A 19258-nucleotide genomic window follows, 5' to 3' on the forward strand; every position below is an offset into this window, starting at 1 on the left:
CTACTGTCAAATTAATTAGTTTGTTTTCTCAAACCAGCAATAGCAAAAGATAAATAATAATAATGATAATAATAATAATAATAATAATAATAATAATAATAGTAATAATAATAATAATAATAATAATAATAATAACAGCAATTATATCGGTCAGGTTAATAACATCAATACCAAGAACAGAAAAAGAGACTGATGTGATCCTTCCCAAAGAGAGAGCGCTCCAAAGCGAGGAAATAAAACCAGAGTGCACAACAGTGGAAAGCCACCATCCATCGTTTTATTAGTAACGCAGCGTCAAAACGGCTCAGCTAGTCAAGACTCACTGAAGAGAAAAGATTCATGCTGAGGGAGAGAGCCGCTTTTGTGGACTGGAACTGAACTCGGCCTGGATCCCTGCTAATGCCAACAACACCTGCTACTGACTAATAAGCTCTGCTGGTTGGCTGAAATTACCTGAAGTTGGATGAGGGCTTTCATTGTTTGGTGCAGCTTAATGTGAAATATGGATTGGGTAAAAGTAAAAGACGGATAAAAACTGGCGAGGGAGAGAATCAAAGAGAAAGAAAAGAAACAAAGTTCTCTGTAAGCCACGTACAGCAGCTGTCGACAGATTCCTTGGGGGCCTGCGCTGAGAGCAGTGTGTTTTTGTGACCTGTTTGTACTTTCCTTCCTGCCTTTCTGCTTCAGTTTGTTGAAATTTTGACAAATGTAGCTTCCATTGATGGTTTTACAAGTGTTCTATTTTTTCTTGCCAAAGAAGCTGAACCTCTTCTCGCGATCCTTCTCTTTCCCATCTTTGTTGCGCATGGTAACGCCTCCGGCATCACCTGAGCTGGGGGAGATGGGAGGCATCGTCATGGCACGGCTGAGCGCCCGCGGACCTCCGGGCGACTCTTCTCCTGTTGGAATGGAACTGAGGATGGAGCGGATCCAGGAGCTCATTTCCGCCTTTAGAGAGTCAAAACATTTGATTATTCTCTACTATTCAGGCTGAGTCACAGCACACCAACTTTGTTTTCTACACAAACATTATTTGTATTTCATCTATACTAGTAGAGTTATTCTGCCTTGTACATCTCACCTCATCCTTTGCTTGGAACAGGTACTCTTTTCCATCCCCTAGCCTAGAGACAGAGTTGAGAAGGTAAACCATTAGTCAGGGATCAACTATAAAGTCTAATAAATCCATCTATCTGAGGTTTTTTCATTGACGTATATAAAGACAGATGACTAGTCTCCACTCCCTCCCACTGCACAAACATGAAGCCAAATTATCCTGAATAGCAGCACTCCCATATTGCGCTGGTGATGTCATTTGGAGTCTGCACAGTAAAGATCAGGGTTGGAGGTCCTGCACATACACCCACCTGGTCAATGACAAGCAGTGCTCAGTTGTCAATCATGATGTTTAATCCCATTTTTATAACTTCAAATATCTAATTATCCAGTCTTATCAGAAAAAGGAACACTTGAACATGACACCACCAAATTATTCCCAACATGAATGGAGCAGGCTTTATGACCTTCACTGCAGCCAGCTACCAAAGGGGCGATCAAGCTGTTTTGACTTCACTCTTGGGGTGCTGCCATGCCAATAATCTTTTGCTGTCAATGGGTTTTTCATTGCAAAGTCTCCTCTCACCTGAGCTTGAATACGTGTTTCCTCTTCTTATAGTCGGAGGCTACCTCACACACGGCCTCTCCGAGGCTGATGGGTACCTCTCCGTGGTATGGAATGCCGTTGCTCGCGCTCTTGTTGTCTTTATAGAAACCAAGACTTCCTTTTCTTAAGACACAGTACACGTTCTGCCAGGACCTACAGGAGCAGAGAAATGGTGTCAGGAACAGCATGTGTTGCAGTCAAAAAACAAAAAAGTACATACATTTTTTTAATATTTATACTTTAGCAATGTAGTGTCACAGCACAACAACACTTTAAAAAGATAACAGATTCTTAAAATTATGATAAAATAAGGTAGAAAGTTACATCATATCTTTACCTCAGAGGCAGGCAGATAGAGGCAATCAATGATGATCTATTATGACCTCTTGACAACACTCACCTGGTAGCTGCCTTTTTGCTGTGGGACTCCATCTCCTGCTTTCGACAAAGCAGCCCCTCCATGGTTTCTGGTTCGGACTCTGCTCCGCCCCTGCTCGGTAACGTGGCAGACGGCTCGAGGCGAGACGATGCCAGCCCACTGTCCCTACCTGGCCCGTTCACAGACTCCGACTCTGAGCCCTGTGGTTTAAACCAGAACACGGATGGCGATTAGAAGGAAGAAAAACACATGGCTGGATGAACGCAGTGAGCGTCAGAGCAGCCATTCACAGCCATACATAAAAAGCCATGAGTTTGCTTGCTTTGACGGCACTATATGATTACCTGAGATAACAGCATAGCGTGGGTTCAGAAGGTCCAACATACGTAATCACACAGTACACTCATATTAAACAGGACGATAACCGTCATTCACATGGGTAAGGCTTATGATTGAAATAACCATCTAGATGGAAAACATGCATGCTAAACAAGGATTTTTAAAATGTCTACATGTTTAAGAATAGAATAAGGGAGTCTGATATTACAATTGGAATATACATTTGGAATAGAATTACTATTGTCATAATCTTCATGCTCAGTTACTTACTGAGCAAGCATGAATGAATAAATCATAATCTACATTACAACACAAACACAGAAAAAAAAGTACATGAACACACTAGAGTAGTGTTCAACTCAATTATTGGCCTTGGATACACGTGTCTGTTTCTTTCCCCCTCATCAAGCCTTTTTTTCAACAAAGAGCTGTTGAGTTAAGTGACACACACATTCCAGGAGGTGTACACATATAAATAGAAGACTAAAACAAACTACATATAAACTGGCTTTCAACAGCTACAATTATCACCACATTTACAGTCACTCCTGTCCTGGTCAATACGAGCACAAATACAACAGCAGACTGATCCATGAAAGCAACCCTTTCATGAATCTGCATCATGCTTTTGAAAAGCAGTGGGACTCATTTATGGTGCATGAATAAATAAAGCAATGGTTTGAATCTGTGACACAGAGCGGTGGCTTCTCGAGAGAAGAAGTGAGGCGCTGCAGTTGACCAGGAGCTGAGCGGAGGAGGCTGTGACGGGGGCGGGGTGGGGAAGCTACAAAGCTGACCAATGGCTTGGTACTCACACGCTCCGTCTGCTTTGGCTTACACACACGCTTAGGCTCTGATTTCTTTCCCGATGACAACGATAGCGATAATGACTGCTGGTAAAAACGCAATAACAAATTGTTAAGAGATCCTTGGCAGAAACGCAAAAGTTAGAAAATAGGTTACACACCTATAACTTTTTTCAGTGTAAACTGCCATTATCTCCTCTGGAACACAAGAAAGCCACCATTTGCTTCTTATCTACCATCTATCTTTTTATCAGGATTTATATTGGGATTGTGTAACATGTAGGGTAGTTTACGTGAATATCCAACTGAAACAAGGTTCCTCAGATGGTGGGTGAGTTCCTTCCTCTGCAGACCTCGGGTGATACTGATTCTTTTCACTGCTTCCACACTATTATGGGTGCTTTTTTTTAAGTATCATTAAAAAACCTATTTGCAAAACATTTATTGCATATTGTTTCTAGGTATTTTACTTGAATTAACATTTCATTATTAATCTACATTTATACATACTCTTGTTAAAAAAAAGATACTTCTTTCATTAGCATAATAGCAATCAATGTCATTATATGAAAAGTGAATATGTACAGAAAACAACACTGTGGATTGGAATAGAACACACAGAGACAGGGACATACACTCACATACAGTGTGTATTTGTCATATGTATGACAGGTTTGGATTACTTTTGTATATTTTCATGAAATTCATGGTTTGCTTGATCTGTCTTTCTCTATTAAAGTTTTAAAAACACAAACTGAGAGGAAGTATGAATGTTATTTCTTAAATCCATGTCATAATATTGTATAAGGGAAGACAACATTGAAAAGACATTAGAGAACATTCCGTGCTAGAGCCTTACAATAAAAGACTGACAGTGAAAACCTGGTAAGAATGACTCTGTTGCGTCACAGAGCACAAACACTGAAATACATTTAAAGCCCTTGCATCTAATGAAACATGTCTCACCTGCGATGTGTCATTATCGCTGTGTACTCCATTCACTGACACCGACTGATTGAGCGTGGTCTGGTCCAGACTCGTTCTGCGTTTGAGAGCAAGAGAAAGCATGTGAAATTATGTGAAACCATTATCTGTTGATACTAATACACCAACACTGTTCTACCCACGGTGGTTTACCTGGCTGCAGAATCATGTACATGACTTTCTGTCTCAGACTGTGCCACTTCTGCCGGGGGTGGTGTAGGGGGTCGTCGTGCTCTCTCCTCTTCTTCTCGCCTCCTCTGCATCTCATGCTCCTCAAGCTAAAACAAATGGCAACTCAGTAATGCCATCGAAAACTGAAACCTTCTAAAGTACATACATAATTTTGTGCTTTAACTCTTCACTTACTGTAGTGAGTTTCTCCAGAAGCACAAAGCGTTCTTCCCAGGATGCAGCAAGTTTCTCAAAGGCTTCATGACGCTTAATAAGGCTCTCTACCTCATCCACATTTGCACCCAGCTCTGCCGCTCGCACCAAAGGTTCTTGCCCCGCTAACCAAGACTCTGCAACGTAGGCATCACGTCCAAACTGCAGCACCTCCAGCACTGAGATGCAGAGAGGAACAGCGCAGAAGAGAGAGGAATACATTAAGAGTTGACAGAGGAAAAACTTTGCATCTAATAGGCCTTCAAACTGGAAATATCTATCTACTATCTTTTAACCTGTAACAACATGTCCACACCAATGTACAGGCACACATGGTACTATTTGACTGAATATAACATATGACATGTTCAGCACCCATACCAATTTGTAAGTGGTCCATCTTGTCTTGCCACTTTTTGTTGATCCTATCTCTCTTTTCCTGGAGTTGAGCCAGTTTCTCTCTGATCTGTGAAACAAGGAACATTCAGTAATGTACACGCATGAAAAGACTTACATTGAATGATAAGCCACAATCAGCCTGTATACTCAGAGCTGTTTCTTACAATTACGCATTGATGCAACTGCAGATAACAGTGAGAGTGACATATTGCGCATTACCTCGTCAGATGCATAGTGATTATTGTTGATGAGAGCGTTTCCCATCTCGATACAGGCAGTAAAGCTGTCTGCCCTCGTCTCAATCTCTGACTTGATGTCCTGATGATTGGCAATGACCAACCCTGCAGAAGAAACATCCCTAGAACAGAAAGGAGAAAGAGCTGAGATTAAATACTTGAATACAAATTATAACAGCATTCATTACAGTAACTGGAACAAGCATCAAGCATAAAATGAGATCTACCTAGGGCTGTCATGTGCGTCAATCTGCAGGTTCACACCGTCCATCCAGAGCATGAGGTCTCGCACCATGTTGAAGAAGCGGAACTTCTCCACGGTGTCCAGCAGGAGGAGCCTGCGGGCCTGACCAGCCTCGAGCAGGCCCTCCCAAGCAGAAGAAACAGCATGTTCGCTTCTGTGAATGTCATCAGCTTTCTCCCCGGCGTAGGCCTTCTGCAGTCGCGCTGCGTCATCTTGCACCTGGTTCACCTAGGAGGTCAAAGAGTAAGAAAGGACATTCAGTTTTCATCTGGCTCTCTTGGTGTGTAACAGGAGGAATTTGTATTAACAGACAGCTGACCTGTCCACTGAGGGCCTGGATGTCATTTTCAAAAGTGTTGTGCTGTCTGTGTAGATGCTGAACAGTGTTCAGGTCACGGCCAAGGTCAGAAGGCAGCCCTTCCCTCTTCTCCTTAACACGTCCGAGCACCTCCATGGCATCCTGATGGAAGCGGTGCAGCTCATAGGATGCTGCCAACATCTGTGTGCGTGTGTCAATCAGTTCCAGCAGATCAGCCCAAGCCTCGTTCAACCCATCCTTCCACTCAGCCACACTGGCGTTCTCTGGATGACCCGACTCAATCAGGTCATCTGCCTGCCCATTTACACCATCGACACGCTCTTGGCCGATATTGCTGGTGTCACGAGCAAATTCCCGGAACTTGTCCCTCAGCATCTGTTGAAAGAAAGAAATCAGGGCAGAAGTGGAAAACAATTAATTCAGCTAAAATTCCCTGAGCCTCAGTGTCTCCAAAGCATGTGACTGAGGAAAAAAAAAAACTCACTGTGACATGTTCATAGTCCTGTCCTAGTTCATGGGAGCCAGCAACCACCTCCCTCTCAGCGATCCACTGTTCCAGGTCATCCACCTCCCGCTTCAGCTGGGTCAGCCGCAGCCTCTCCTGAAGCCGCCCACGACGCTCCTCAGCGAGGTCTTTCAACCCTGCATATAGTTTGTCAACTTGGGCTTGCCGTAGGTTGATTCTCTCACTGTTTACATAAAAATGAGTACGACAGATCAGGATTGTTCATAACAAGCCATGTTTCAAGGCTGACACTTCAACATTTAGAGCTTTTTGTGCGCTCTCACCTTTCTGGGTGTTCACTGGTGACCATAAGGCGGCTGCTGTTAGCCAACTGGTGAATGGTTTGAGCGTAGTCCTCAAGTGCCTGTTCTAGAGTCTGGTGCTTCTTGACCATTACAAGTGCGCTTTGCTCGTCCTGGGAGACAAACAGGAAATTATAAGGTTTTCTCAATACTGATGATTCTGAGAGAGTTGCACTAAGAGCTATTCTATGTTTGATTTCATCTCATCTTACCTTGGCTTTTTCCTCTGACATCATGTGCAGCTCTTGTTCTCCCATCCAGGCCTCAGCCTCTGCTGCATCAGCATAGAACTGCTGGGCGCGGTTGGCTTCTATCAGACGGGCGTGACGCTTGTCTGTCTCAGCAATCAACTGATCCCAGAGGTCCCGCAGCTCAACAAGGCGCTCCTCTAGGACAGACTGTCTCTCACCATCTACCTGGCTCTGGGTTTTGCCTCGTCTATGGATATCATCGATGCGAGGCTGGTGGCCCTGGATCTCCTTCTGCAATGTCTGGTTCAGAAAGGGATTTGAATTTGGTCCATACTCAGTGAAGGTGATAATAATTTAATGAGTGTAAGTCACTTTTATCTTCCTTTAATTACCCTGCATTACATTAAAACAAAGTACTAGCAATTAATCATTTCTGCACTGCATGTTAAATTTTTTTTATTTCACTGTACCTGGTTCTTCTTGATTAGCAGCTGTACGGTGGGCAGGTCTTTTCCATGGTCTGTGGAGTCCGCCAGGGGCATCCTCTCCTTCACCCAGAGCTGAGAGAAAAACAGAAGACGACTAAAACATGAGCATCAGGCAAAACAGCATCTAACACTAACAATTAATGATCAGCAGTCAGTCAGGTAATCTGACTCACAATTTCATCCTCCAGATCTCTGTTGAACTGATGTGCTTCTTTGGAGGCCAGCAGTTGCTGTCTCCTCAGTTTGAGAGGTTCCTGAAGGTTGGAGAAGTTGTCAGTGACGCGCCTTTGCTGACCATCGACCTCAGCGAGTCCAGCATCCTCCTGGGTCAGGGCCAGAGCCTGAGACTGGAGCGACTGTACCTCCTTCTCTCTGACCTCCATCTGGCTCTCAAGCATCTATACAGAGACAGTACAAATAAATAAGACATGAAGACATTACATTTAGCAATTCATAGATAGATTTGGCCAGTTCCACCACATGTACTCAGCTTAGGATCTATAGGATTTATGAAATATTCTCAAAATTAAGTGCAGATCAAAGTCTTTATGTAACTTTTCAGTATGTTTAAATCAGAGTTCTTACCTTTATTAAATCAAGATTCTTTTTTTTTTTTTTTAGCATATTATATCAAAGCTCAATTAAACACTATTTCTTGACAGTGGTCTACCTGATGCTTCTTGAGCAGGATATTGACACTGGTCAAATCTTTGCCATAGTCGTCGCTATGCAGCTGACCCTCAAGGTTTTTCAACCAGACATCGAGAGCGGAGCAGCTCTGTGTGAAAAGCTCTGCTCGGTTAGCATCGAACAAGCACTGGGCTTTGGTCTGGGTGGTGCCCTCCAGCTCTTCCCATTGACGCTGCAGGTCCTCCAGGGTCTGCTGAACAATAGGTTTCAGCTCTGGCTTCTCTGCCACCAGGGCCTGACCTTCCTATTGGCGACAGCAAATAAGGAAAAAGTTTTGAAGTTATGTTAATTTAGCTGCAATGGCAATGTCAGTGCTGAGAGGTTGTCCCCAGTGTGAAGAAAAATGAACTAATGAAATTCTATCTATGCTTATTGATCAGTCTAGCCATTACAAATCTCATCACCAGGCAGGTAGACGGATGTACAAGTACAGATTAATAATGTTGGTTTCTAAAAAAAATAGAAAAAAAAGGGGGGTCATCAGCAATATAAAAATGGCCGCACCTTATCAATTTTGTCCAGCCAGTCTTTGTTGGAGGCCAGCTCTGCCATGAAGGCTTGATGTTTCTGCCACTTGCTGTGAAGATTTCTGGCCTCATCATAAGACATGTCCTGTGCTGTCAGCATCTTCTCATTGATCCACAATGTGAGCTACGGATAAGAGAAAGCATTATGGAAAAAGCATTATAAGACATACTCACAATACTGTGCGACTTAAACATATTTATCTTTAAGCATCCTTACTTTTTATCGCATGCTTTTATTTTATTCAAAATCATGTTTTACCTCCTGTCCGTCTTGGAGGAAGTGCTGAAGTTCACGGTTATCCTTAAGCTTTGTCAGCAATTCATTAGCAGCCTCCTTATTCTTGAGATGTCTGGAGAAAATGAAGGAGAAAGCTAAATGAACACCTCTTCAAACATCAAATTAAAAAGAAAAACTTACATTAAATGGGTCTTTCCCAAAATCTTTCACTTTTAAAGCTCTAACCTTTCCTGGATGGAATCAACTTTTTCCTGGATCTTGTCAGAGTTCGCATTACAGTCATTAATGAGGCGCCGTCCAGCCTCGACCACACCAGTTATCTTCTCCTCACTGGCCTCTGTGGTGGTGAGGAAATCCTCATGCTTCTTAATGGCCTCCTCTGCTCCCTGAAGACTGGTGGGCATTTCTATGTGAGACAGCACATACTCCTACACAGAGGGAGGGGAATGTCACAAATTTCGTTAAACATTTCTTTCAGGCAAATACAACATTCCAATGATTTCTGTTGACCTTTATTTCTGTCTGTAAATTCCTACACTTCCTACACAGTCCTTACATGTGGATGGAATTTATTAGCCTTTACATTTATTTTTGAGCCACCAAGAACTATGACAATAGGCCTCAGGATTATAGGGCATTAAAATTGACCTAGTATAGCAGCAGTAGCAGCTTACTTATCTCCTCCCAGTTGATCTGATTTTAGAGCGAGGTGTGTATAGACATATAACTGAGCACCAATGTTTGTCTAAAACAGCCACACAACCATAATCAAATCTAACATAGGGTCAACATATTTCAGATCACCAAAATTACAAAATATCTGAAATAAAAAATTCAGATTATAAACATGAATGTAATTAAGCACATTTTGGTCAGGTAGAGAACAATGGAATAGGCAAAAGGGAAAATGGATAGTAATCTAAATTTAATTCAGATTTCTCACCAGACCAACTCATAGTTACCTTAACTCTGCCTAAATACCTAATCTTCCACCTAAATTATACAGCATTATATAGTATTTCAGGTACACACAGTTATTTGGCTTTGAATTTGGCATTGACTGCTGGACTGTAGACTCTGCCAGTAATTCTGCCATTGATATATAATTGTTGTCTCAATGAGGTCATGGTTCACTGGCACAGGCTGAAGTTCAGAGTGTATTACTAACCTGGCTGTTGAGGAAAGCCTCTGCCTGCTTTGCATCTCTCAAGAATGTCTGGAAGTCAAAAGCTTGTGCCAGAAGACTGTGGCGGTTTTCCCACATGCGACGCAGCTCATGCCAACCCGTATCCAGTGCCTGGAGCCTCTGGGCCAAGAACATGTACTGGGCATCTGTCTGACCTTGGGTCACTTCCTCACCGACAGCCCGCATCTTCTCATAGTCCTCCTTATAGTTATCCACCTCATTCTTAATACTCTCGTGCTGGGCGAGCAAACTCTCAGCCTCAGGCAGAGAGGTAGGAATGTCCTCTGAGGCTACTGCTGTCTGGGTTCGGGACAGCCAGGACTGGAAGTCATCCAGATCCCTGAGGAAGCCCTGCAGCTTGCTGGCTTCGCCCAATGACTCCTCACGTCGCTTCATGGTGGCGTTCAACTCCTCCCACACTTCCTGAATCTCTCCAAGACGTCCATGGATCTCTCCAGCCTGATCTGGATGTTCTTTGGCCAGCTTTTGTGCCTCGTTTTTCAGGTCATCGAGTTTGCCCTACAGAGATATTAAAATTATTTAAACGCAGAAGTGATGACAAGATACCTCATCGTGAAGGCCCAAATAACAATAATAATAGTAATTTCCCATTATTTAATGTACAGTCTGTTCCCATCTGTCACCATGTAAAATCTCAATACCTGAATTGCCTCCAGGTCCCTCTCCATGCCAGTCAGCTTGCGTTGCAGTGCCATCACTCCAGCCAGGTCATTGCCCAGGCCCTGAGTGGACTCAATCACCTTGGTCTTTTCCTTCATCCAACTTTGGATCTCATTACACTCCAAGTGGTAGTTCTGGATGTTAAGGGCCGACTCCAAGCCTTGCTTCTTTTGACCGGCCAGTTGCTCGAACTCTTTCCATCTAGGGACCACACCAAATGCAATAATTTACAATAAATGCTAACCGCAGTGCTCATTTAGTACTAGAATACTGTATTTCTGTATCAAGTAGTGTGTTTTATTAGTTCTTATATATTAGCTCTGACCTGTCGTTCAGTTTGTCTCGTGTCTGGTGGATCTGGTCTTTGTCACAGCTGTCGGAGCTAAGCAGCTGCTCAGCCACCTGGTTCACATCAGTGACACGAGTGCCCAGGTTGTTCATCTCAGGTTCCAGTGTCTCAAATCTGTAGCCATAAATAATAGACCAGCATCAATTCACTCATTCTGAAAAGTGTCATCTAATCCAGGCAAGATAGATTCATAGTTAATAAAGCTGTATGCAAGAGAAAGCAGCACCATTTTGTATATTTCTTTGGAATATCTTTAACTACAGTAGGTTCTGAGTGAACAATTTTGCCATCCTTTTTATTTACATTCTTCCCTTCCCTAATGCCCAGACTAACCTCTGCTGCACCACCTCCAAGTCTTCCAGCTTCGTAGGGATCTCCATGCCATCTAACCATTGTTCCTTTTCCTCCACCCAAAGCTTACAGGCATCAGCTTCGCTAAACATACGGTACAGGGCCAGGGCACCTTCCAGAGCTTGGCGTCGATTTGCCGAAAGAGATTCCAGTTCTTCATAGCGCTGCTCAATAGCAGGTAAGCGACCGTCCACCTGCAGTCAGCAATAAACAATAATTTAGTCCCACAAACAGCATGTCATCATTGAAGAAGTATGAACAACAAAGCATACATACCTCAGGGAAGTTTACATAGGCCTGTGGTAGTGCTTGGGCCTGCTCATGGAGGGAGTCGATGAGGGGGTGGTGGCTCTGGATCTCCTCCTCAATCTCCCTCTGCTTGCGAGCTAGAGTCTGGGTGGAGAACTCATCGTGACCCACCTCCGGACTGGACACCTGTCTAAGTGTCTCCATGATCCATGCCTCCATGTCACTGGCATCTGTTTGAAACTGGTGCAGGGCCACTGATTCCTTAAGACTCTGCTCTCTGAGTTTTGTGGTCTGGGAGCAGATAGAACAAGATAAATATTTAAAGAAAATATCTATATTCCCTGCAAACACAATTACGAAGAACTGTGATCACCACCCACCTCCTCCAGATGTGTCCACTGTGCACGGATGTCTTGAATCCTCTCTGTGACCTCCGGGGCGCCAAAGTGTCCCTCTTGAATCAAAGTTTCTCCGGCAGCGATGCTGTTACTCAAAGGGCCATAGCGAGCTGCCATTTCATCCCTGAAAGCCTCGTGTTTGCTGAGCAGGTGAAGGGCAGAAGTGAGGTCCCGGCCACAGTCTCCACTGGCCAGGATCTGCTCCTGCTCTCTGATCCAGGCTGCTTCTTCTCCGAGGTCCCACATGAACTGCCACAGGCGGCGCGAGTCCTCTAGACGCTCTCTGCGATTCCCAGCAAGCTGACCAAGTTCATCGTAGGCTTGACCCAGCAGGTCAACCTTCTCACTAACTAGTCCCGGCTCACAAGGTTTATAGGCTGTTAATTAGGAAAGAATACATTGCACTTAGATATTTTACACAAATGGCTCAGACTTAAGCTGTACAGTCTGTAGAGAAAATGTATGAGAACATGTTTGAAGACGCACCCTGTTCGTAGGAAGTGAAGCGCTGTGCAGCTCCCTGCACTCCCTTGATCCTCTCTGCCTGAGCTGAAATGTCGGCTTCTACCAGAGTGTGTTTCTGCAGCAGGTCCAACACATCATGCAAATGTTTGCCACTATCCTGAGACTGCAGACGACCCTGAAACAGACACAATCCAGTAGAATATTTAGTTACTTCATCTTAAAAATAAACCACCATGTTTAAACCCAAAGTCTGGGTATTGTGTCCACCCACAGGATGAGTGAAGGGTGGCCATTTATTCATATATTTATAAATTCTGGGACATAACCATTGTATGAGCTATGCCTTGCACTTTACAATTTTAATGACCAAAAAAACAAAAATAATAGCGGACAACAGAATTTCAACCAGCTGTAGCTTCCGATCATTAACCTGAACATAGGGAACTGAAGCCTTACTTGAATGCCAACAGAGAAAATTCCTCTTATCTGAGTCACTAGAGCAGAAAGCCATTAAATGACTACAGGACACTGTGTTACTATAAAAAAGATTTAAAAAGCAAAACAATAAAAAACTTTAGACAAGCATTCTAATTATATTCTAACAGGTAACTGAATCACAGAGACAATAACAGCGTGATTCCAGTTACCAATGAAAATTAGAGAAGAAATGGATCGATGTCTTTATCAACTTCACCTCTGACAAACAAATCATATCGCCTTCTCAGTAGTCCTCTCCATTTTATACTCTCTTTCCCAATTGAAAAATATAAAGAAAGCGTCAAATGCTCGATTTGAAATGGGTCAAAGCTCAAAGGCAGCAAATGGTGCTATGTTTGTTTTAAGGTGGTGGGTGGCTGATAAGGCCAAAGCACTCAAGGTAGTGCTGTGCAGTCATAACATTTGATCTGCGGCAACATGCATGCCAATTTTCCAAACAGACAAGCTATAGACAGATGTTAAAAACAATTAATAATTAAAACCACAATCAAGTAGGAGCTGAATATTTTGGGACACCTATAAAGTCAATTACTTGGTGAAACCTAACAGTAAATTAAAGACCTATTATGACAACTGGTAACCTTAAGTACCTAAAAGTCTAGAACCATTATTTTGTGCACCGTCAAAGTACGGTCAATAATGTTACAGACTGTTTCTTTAACAATTTGAAGGCAGTTGCCAGGATATTAGCCCACTTTACTTTTAGTTAAAATGTAAAATGTTGTGCTTATAACCATCACGCAATTTCATTTTGCAATAGCAGCATTTTGAGACTGGCAGAATTAAATAATTTAATATCACAACATGTGGGAATTGAGTCAACAGATTTAACCATCAAAGGAGAAAAGCACATGCTGAAGTCTACCTAAGCCAACCGTGATCAAACCAGTAATGACAGGCAACACAGCTAAGGCGCGGCATGTAAAAAGCTAATTACTACTGTTAATGGTCCTCTGATTAGCGCAGACACTAAAGCTGCTGAGAACATATGTGAACATCAACTAACGTAATTGAGAGGATTAGGACATTCCTTTTTGTTGATTAAAAACAAAGCCAACAGGATGTAGGAATGCAAAGCAGGAAGTTAACAATCATTTAGCTCTCTTAGAATGGTGTAAGCATGTGTGGCCCAGTACCTTCATGTCTCCCATCCAGTCCATAATGTAGCGCATCTCCTGGAACAGTCTCTGTAGGTCACGATGGGAATTCAGCCGCTCTCTGCGTGCAGCCAGGAGCTCTTTCAAGTATTCCCAGAGTCGAAGCACATTATCCCTTCTTGCGATTACTCGCCGCACATCATGGTAACTCTCTGCTTCCAGCTCCTTGGCAACAGCCTCCACAGCAGCCACACGCTCCCAATATGCCCCAATGTCTGTCTCAATGGCCTCGTGTTTACGTGTGGCAGCTTCCACTGCTCCCAAGTCAGTTCCAAAGTTGTCCTAATAACATATGAAAATTAGCTTATAACACAAACTATTCAGTGTATTCAAGTGAGAAGTAAGAATGCACCTATAGCCACACTTTTTTTATTTTTTTTTTTATAAATCCAATTTCTTTTATCACCTGAGACACAAGCCTCTGGTTCTCACTCAGCCACGTCTCCCTCATGGCAGCTTTGCGATCGAAACGTGCAGCAAGCATCTCCAGCTTCTCCTGGCGGATCAACTCATTTCTTAGTGCCAGCTCACGTTCATGCTCTGCCTTTTCCAGGCGCTCCCAGGCCTGAAACCAAAATGAAAACACAGGAAAATAGTCATGGTCATTTTGTGAAACTCATTTAACTTACAGTTGATAATAATCTTGGGTTCTAAGAATACATTTAAACTAATGTTTCTAGATTGAAACCTTTCTAGAGTGACTAGTACCTTATTGATGTCAGAGATGAGTTTGCCCTCTCTTGGCATGTAGACTTTCTGATTGTTTGCTCGCATCTTGCTCTGGATAGTGAAGAGAAGAACCTCCAGATTTCCTTTCTCTGTAAATCTGTGGAAACAGACACCACCTCTGGTTAACTTACTGTACAGGGACACACATGAGATCATAGGGTTTATCAAGCACTGGTTCATTCACTTGGTTATTTTAACCCAGCTTTCTGATGCTTACTTTGGGGGTTTCTCCACAGTCCTGTAGGAGTTGAAAGCCTGGAGCTGGTTCTGCACACCACTCAGTGAGTTGGCTAGCTGCCGATCATTGAGGGTCACTATGGTCTGCTCAATCCACTGCAGCAGCTCTGAGGCCAGTGTCTCATATTTCTCTATCAGCTGGTCAGCCTCAATAGCATAGTCGAGTACCTGCAACCAAGAGATTTCTGTGAATGAAACTAGTGGGAAAACACTGTATGTACAGGTGTTCCTCCCACATGAACACACACACACACACACACACACACACACACACACACACACACACACACACACACACACACACACACACACACACACACACACAAAGCTAACCTTGCCAATTCGTTTGCCCTCCACTGCCAGGGCTTTCATCTTGGAGAAGTAATGGTAGTAGGTCGCCACATAGGTAATGATGGACTTCTCATCAGGCTGGTCAACATTTACATCTGGAAAATAAGACAACATAATCCATCTGAACCTGACCTTTTTCACGCCTTTAAAAAAAAAAAAAAAATCTACTAAACATAAACTTCTGCATGCGCACACTTTGGCTTTCAAAACAGCCTGAATGAGGAATTTAATCAGTGAATGTCACCATCTTTTAAACATGCTTTTTGTGGTTTCAGTGTAGCTAACATGTGATGTAGCCTTGTCTAAGCTTCAATTAATTCCATTAATCCTCCATTCTCTAACACCCATCAATCTGTTTGGGACGAGAGGCACTGGCTTAGTGCCTTGTTGGATAGTGTCAGGCCCTCCGTGTGACTTTTAACCACTCACCTTCTGGGTCCAGCAGCTTGGTAAGCCCCAGTTCCTTTTCAGCCACATTGAAAGCATTCTGGAGGTTGTAGTGAGCATTGGACCTCTTCAGGTTGTCGAACTCAATCACGTCGGGTCTGCAGAGGCCAGGGGACAATTATGGTTTTAATAGGAACAGACAGCAGAGGATAACAGGGTGCAAGCAAATGGCAGTATAATTCACGCTGGCATTCAGCATCACCCTCTTGTGTTGTATAGAAAAAATATTTGCAGTCCACTAAAATATATGTCTCTATTTAAAGACCAGGCTACATTAAATAATCCATTGGGTTTAGGTAAAGCCATCTGTATGCAAACAGGCTGTTAATTAATGAATGAGGCAAGCTGCTTCTGCCAATTATTGCTTATTCTTGCCTGAACCTTGTTTTAATTTTGAGCTTACTTAGGGCATTAGAGCTGTGCAAAATTGTTTTTGTTTTTTTTGCTGGGGGGGGGGGGGGCTTACAGATATTAAAACTTTAATGAGCAATAAGCATGAACTGACATTCTGAAAAAATAGGAATAAGGCAACGTGGGTATTTTTTGTATGCATATTCTAATTGCCTGCTGTGGTATTTGAATAGGGACCTACTCATATAAAAGGCAGTGTCATGGTTCACATAAATATCCCATGGTTCAGTAACTCCAATGAAAGCAGTGTTAGCATTCATGTGTCAGGGATCAATTTGGCATTTCATGATAAGAACAACACTCATAAGTTCTATTTAACTTATGAGTTTAGCTCCCACCGTTGGCTTTAAGATCACAGATTCATTTGAACACAAGGTACTGATGATACTAATACCAGCAGGGTGTGCAAGTGAGTTGCCAAGCATGGCTCTTCATAAAAAATAAGTGGGTTATTATTTCTGTGATCTAGGTCATCTTTCTCCCTATTTTATTTTCATCCTTTTAGCCATACTGCAGACTGTTTGAAGGATGGGAGGAGTAGGAGGAGACCTAAATAGAAAAGGGGGATGAAAACACCCCTGAGAAGTGTTGATGGCGCTGCGACAAGTAGGCAAGGAAAGATAAAAACACACATACTGGACACCTTTTTGATTTGTTGAATGGGAAAATCCTCACTGACAAGAAAGGGCCTGTTAATTATAGCCAAGCATATGCCTAGCAGGGGGCAGTTTAATTGTAGTAGGTAACATCAAGTACAGGAGGAAGTCAATGACCTGTGTTTGTGCACGATGGCATTGAACGCCAGACCATCTCTCCAGCTGGTTGTGAAGTTGTGGATGTTGACATTGGGGTATCTGCAGAGGCCAGATCAGAAGTCATTAATCATTAACTCAACAAAGCAAAATTCATTAGTAAGTGCTTCAGTAAATCCAGGAATAGCATAACAGGAGAAACATATCTTCAACATATTAATAGTTCGTGTTCTCCCCCACTCCTTTCTCACCCAGCAGTTTTCATTTGGCACCAAAGCAGTAGAGCATCTTTAGCTGATTTTTTCTCCTTGTTATCCTCCGTCTCCACACTGATGTCCTGGATCTGTCAGCAGAACATTTTTCTCAGTTTTAACTGTGCCAAGATAATTTTACACAATTCTTTGATGATTAGATCTTGCAATATCATTACTGTAATCTCATATCTTTTATACACATTATACCGCATTTCAGGAAGGGTTAAAATTTCTAGTGAGTCCATGAAGCTTTCTGTGAGATTTTCCGGGATGAATTTAAAAGATGGTAAGAAATGTGGCATCTGCGCTAAAAGGGAAATTGGCAGAGCACCACAAAGCTCCTCTGGATGTTACCTGGAAGCGAAGGATGATGGTCCAGATTAGACCCAGGGTGAGACGGTGATTCCCATCCACAATGTCATGTGAGCCCATATTTTCTAGATGGACTTTTTGCTCTTTTAGAAACTGCAGGGCTTTATCAACATTCTCCAGGCAGTGGATACGCATGCGGCCTTTGGTGGGCTTTGGCTGCGGGGAGCAGAGGAAAAATGGTCAACACCCATGTGATAACAAAACACATGAGGTGGAACCAATGGCAGGAATTTAAAAAGAGAAAAACAAGTAGAGGCAGAAGGAGAAGTACATCATACTGGTAAAAGAAAGAAAAAATGAAGCACATGATTTCTCCTTCCTCCTGACTTGTGCAGTAGGGTGGGGGTCATGCAGTGGGGGTCTAGGTCAGGGTTAAGGAAGGGAGGGGTTGTTTCCATGTGATACTTACCAGCTGTTCTCCTGAGAGCACTTCCAGAAGACGGATAAGCATGCGGCCATCACGCAGGTCAGTATATAAGTCACCGATGCGACAGGTCACTCTGCCTAAATGAGAGTTTACCCATTTGGTGAAGGTCTTTTTCTGTACTGCTTCACGCTCATCTGCAACAAGGAGAGAAAGGGGCTGAAGTCACATTACACAGAATACAATCAACTTCACATACTGAGATGTAACTGGGTTCAACAGCATTACTGTCAGGGATGTAAATATTTACAAGGAATCAGTTTTCCTCTATTAAACACACTCCATTGTTGTCATCAACTCTGATCACTCCTCAGAGCAGACAGTAAATCAGAAGGACATAATCCAAGGTCCTGAGCAGTTCATTTCACAGATAAGCTATGCCATTAAATCTTGAGGATCACTGTATTGACAGCTTAGTGAGAGGTTTTCACTCTTCAGCGTGAAGTTTACCAATGGCTCTGCTCATGTGTGCATTGCCAATTAGCCAAATGATGCGACTTTAAAAGAGGTAGTGACAATGCAAATTTGAACATACAGGCAATGTCATTTAGTTAGCATTTTTGCGGTTTCTTTATTGGAGCAGGACTAAAAAAAGAATCACAATAAATTAAGCTGTAACAGCAGCTCAGACATATGGACCAGGGGAGTAAGAAGCTAATCCTGCTCCGCCACCTAACAAGGTGACCTCATTTCTAGGACACAAGGTCTCCCTGCCTTTTGAAACCGCTATTCTAGCTTTGTACTTAATGCAAAGCACCTAACCCACAACACTGAGGCAGACAGAAAATACATCATAGGAGCAGCTCTACTATAACGAGTTAAGCAAAACAAAGCTTACTTGCAGCAGCGTGAAATAAAATGTGGTGGGGAAGATAAATGTCTGTCTTGAAACAATGCAAAATAGCAGAGTTTTCATATTTTCATATTCATTATTTTACACACTAACCACAGTTTGATTAAATCTGTTTTGTCAGTGTTCATTGCACACAATATGATAAAAATCATCTTTGATGGCAACTGGTATCCTGCCCTTTAGTGCAGTATGCTACACCTTCCCTCCACATTACACAAAGCAGCTTGATGTAACAAAATGAACCCGTACTCCCCCAACACAATCTTACGTAGGAAGACATGCAACTAATGTGAAAGATTGACTAATTTGAAAAGAAACCCTCCTGTGTTTGTTGGTAGTACTAACATTAGCTCACCAACAACAGTTTAAAGGTTGCCAAATGTCTTGTTTTACTGAAGGA

The 19258-nt window shown here is 42.8% G+C and overlaps 1 protein-coding gene across 5 annotated transcripts in view; it reads right to left on the reverse strand.

The window, feature by feature from the left end:
• Positions 1 to 255: 255 nt before the first annotated feature.
• The window catches only part of sptbn2 (spectrin, beta, non-erythrocytic 2), a 48662-nt gene continuing 29659 nt past the window's right edge, over positions 256 to 19258 (reverse strand). For 2 of the 5 annotated variants that reach the window (XM_030436911.1, XM_030436913.1), the window contains 38 exons: positions 17991 to 18142; positions 17564 to 17737; positions 17207 to 17298; positions 16977 to 17057; positions 15775 to 15890; positions 15328 to 15440; positions 14975 to 15162; positions 14737 to 14854; positions 14435 to 14593; positions 14008 to 14310; positions 12395 to 12548; positions 11891 to 12285; positions 11538 to 11801; positions 11244 to 11455; positions 10887 to 11024; positions 10543 to 10762; positions 9863 to 10399; positions 8920 to 9122; positions 8716 to 8806; positions 8434 to 8580; positions 7910 to 8173; positions 7413 to 7637; positions 7222 to 7311; positions 6773 to 7051; positions 6543 to 6673; positions 6238 to 6442; positions 5754 to 6128; positions 5418 to 5662; positions 5174 to 5312; positions 4937 to 5021; positions 4538 to 4734; positions 4325 to 4449; positions 4154 to 4229; positions 3197 to 3274; positions 2064 to 2242; positions 1643 to 1816; positions 1082 to 1124; positions 256 to 948 (listed from right to left, as the gene is read on the reverse strand). In XM_030436911.1, the coding sequence (XP_030292771.1) occupies positions 739 to 948; positions 1082 to 1124; positions 1643 to 1816; positions 2064 to 2242; positions 3197 to 3274; positions 4154 to 4229; positions 4325 to 4449; positions 4538 to 4734; positions 4937 to 5021; positions 5174 to 5312; positions 5418 to 5662; positions 5754 to 6128; positions 6238 to 6442; positions 6543 to 6673; positions 6773 to 7051; positions 7222 to 7311; positions 7413 to 7637; positions 7910 to 8173; positions 8434 to 8580; positions 8716 to 8806; positions 8920 to 9122; positions 9863 to 10399; positions 10543 to 10762; positions 10887 to 11024; positions 11244 to 11455; positions 11538 to 11801; positions 11891 to 12285; positions 12395 to 12548; positions 14008 to 14310; positions 14435 to 14593; positions 14737 to 14854; positions 14975 to 15162; positions 15328 to 15440; positions 15775 to 15890; positions 16977 to 17057; positions 17207 to 17298; positions 17564 to 17737; positions 17991 to 18142 (6977 nt within the window). In that variant the 3' untranslated portion in view covers positions 256 to 738. The remainder of the gene's footprint in view (positions 949 to 1081; positions 1125 to 1642; positions 1817 to 2063; positions 2243 to 3196; positions 3275 to 4153; positions 4230 to 4324; positions 4450 to 4537; positions 4735 to 4936; positions 5022 to 5173; positions 5313 to 5417; positions 5663 to 5753; positions 6129 to 6237; positions 6443 to 6542; positions 6674 to 6772; positions 7052 to 7221; positions 7312 to 7412; positions 7638 to 7909; positions 8174 to 8433; positions 8581 to 8715; positions 8807 to 8919; positions 9123 to 9862; positions 10400 to 10542; positions 10763 to 10886; positions 11025 to 11243; positions 11456 to 11537; positions 11802 to 11890; positions 12286 to 12394; positions 12549 to 14007; positions 14311 to 14434; positions 14594 to 14736; positions 14855 to 14974; positions 15163 to 15327; positions 15441 to 15774; positions 15891 to 16976; positions 17058 to 17206; positions 17299 to 17563; positions 17738 to 17990; positions 18143 to 19258) is intronic. The other 3 variants (XM_030436914.1, XM_030436915.1, XM_030436912.1) reach the window with 2 other exon arrangements.

Source organism: Sparus aurata, chromosome 13 (genome assembly GCF_900880675.1).
Source record: "Sparus aurata chromosome 13, fSpaAur1.1, whole genome shotgun sequence".
Classification (NCBI taxonomy): domain Eukaryota; kingdom Metazoa; phylum Chordata; class Actinopteri; order Spariformes; family Sparidae; genus Sparus; species Sparus aurata.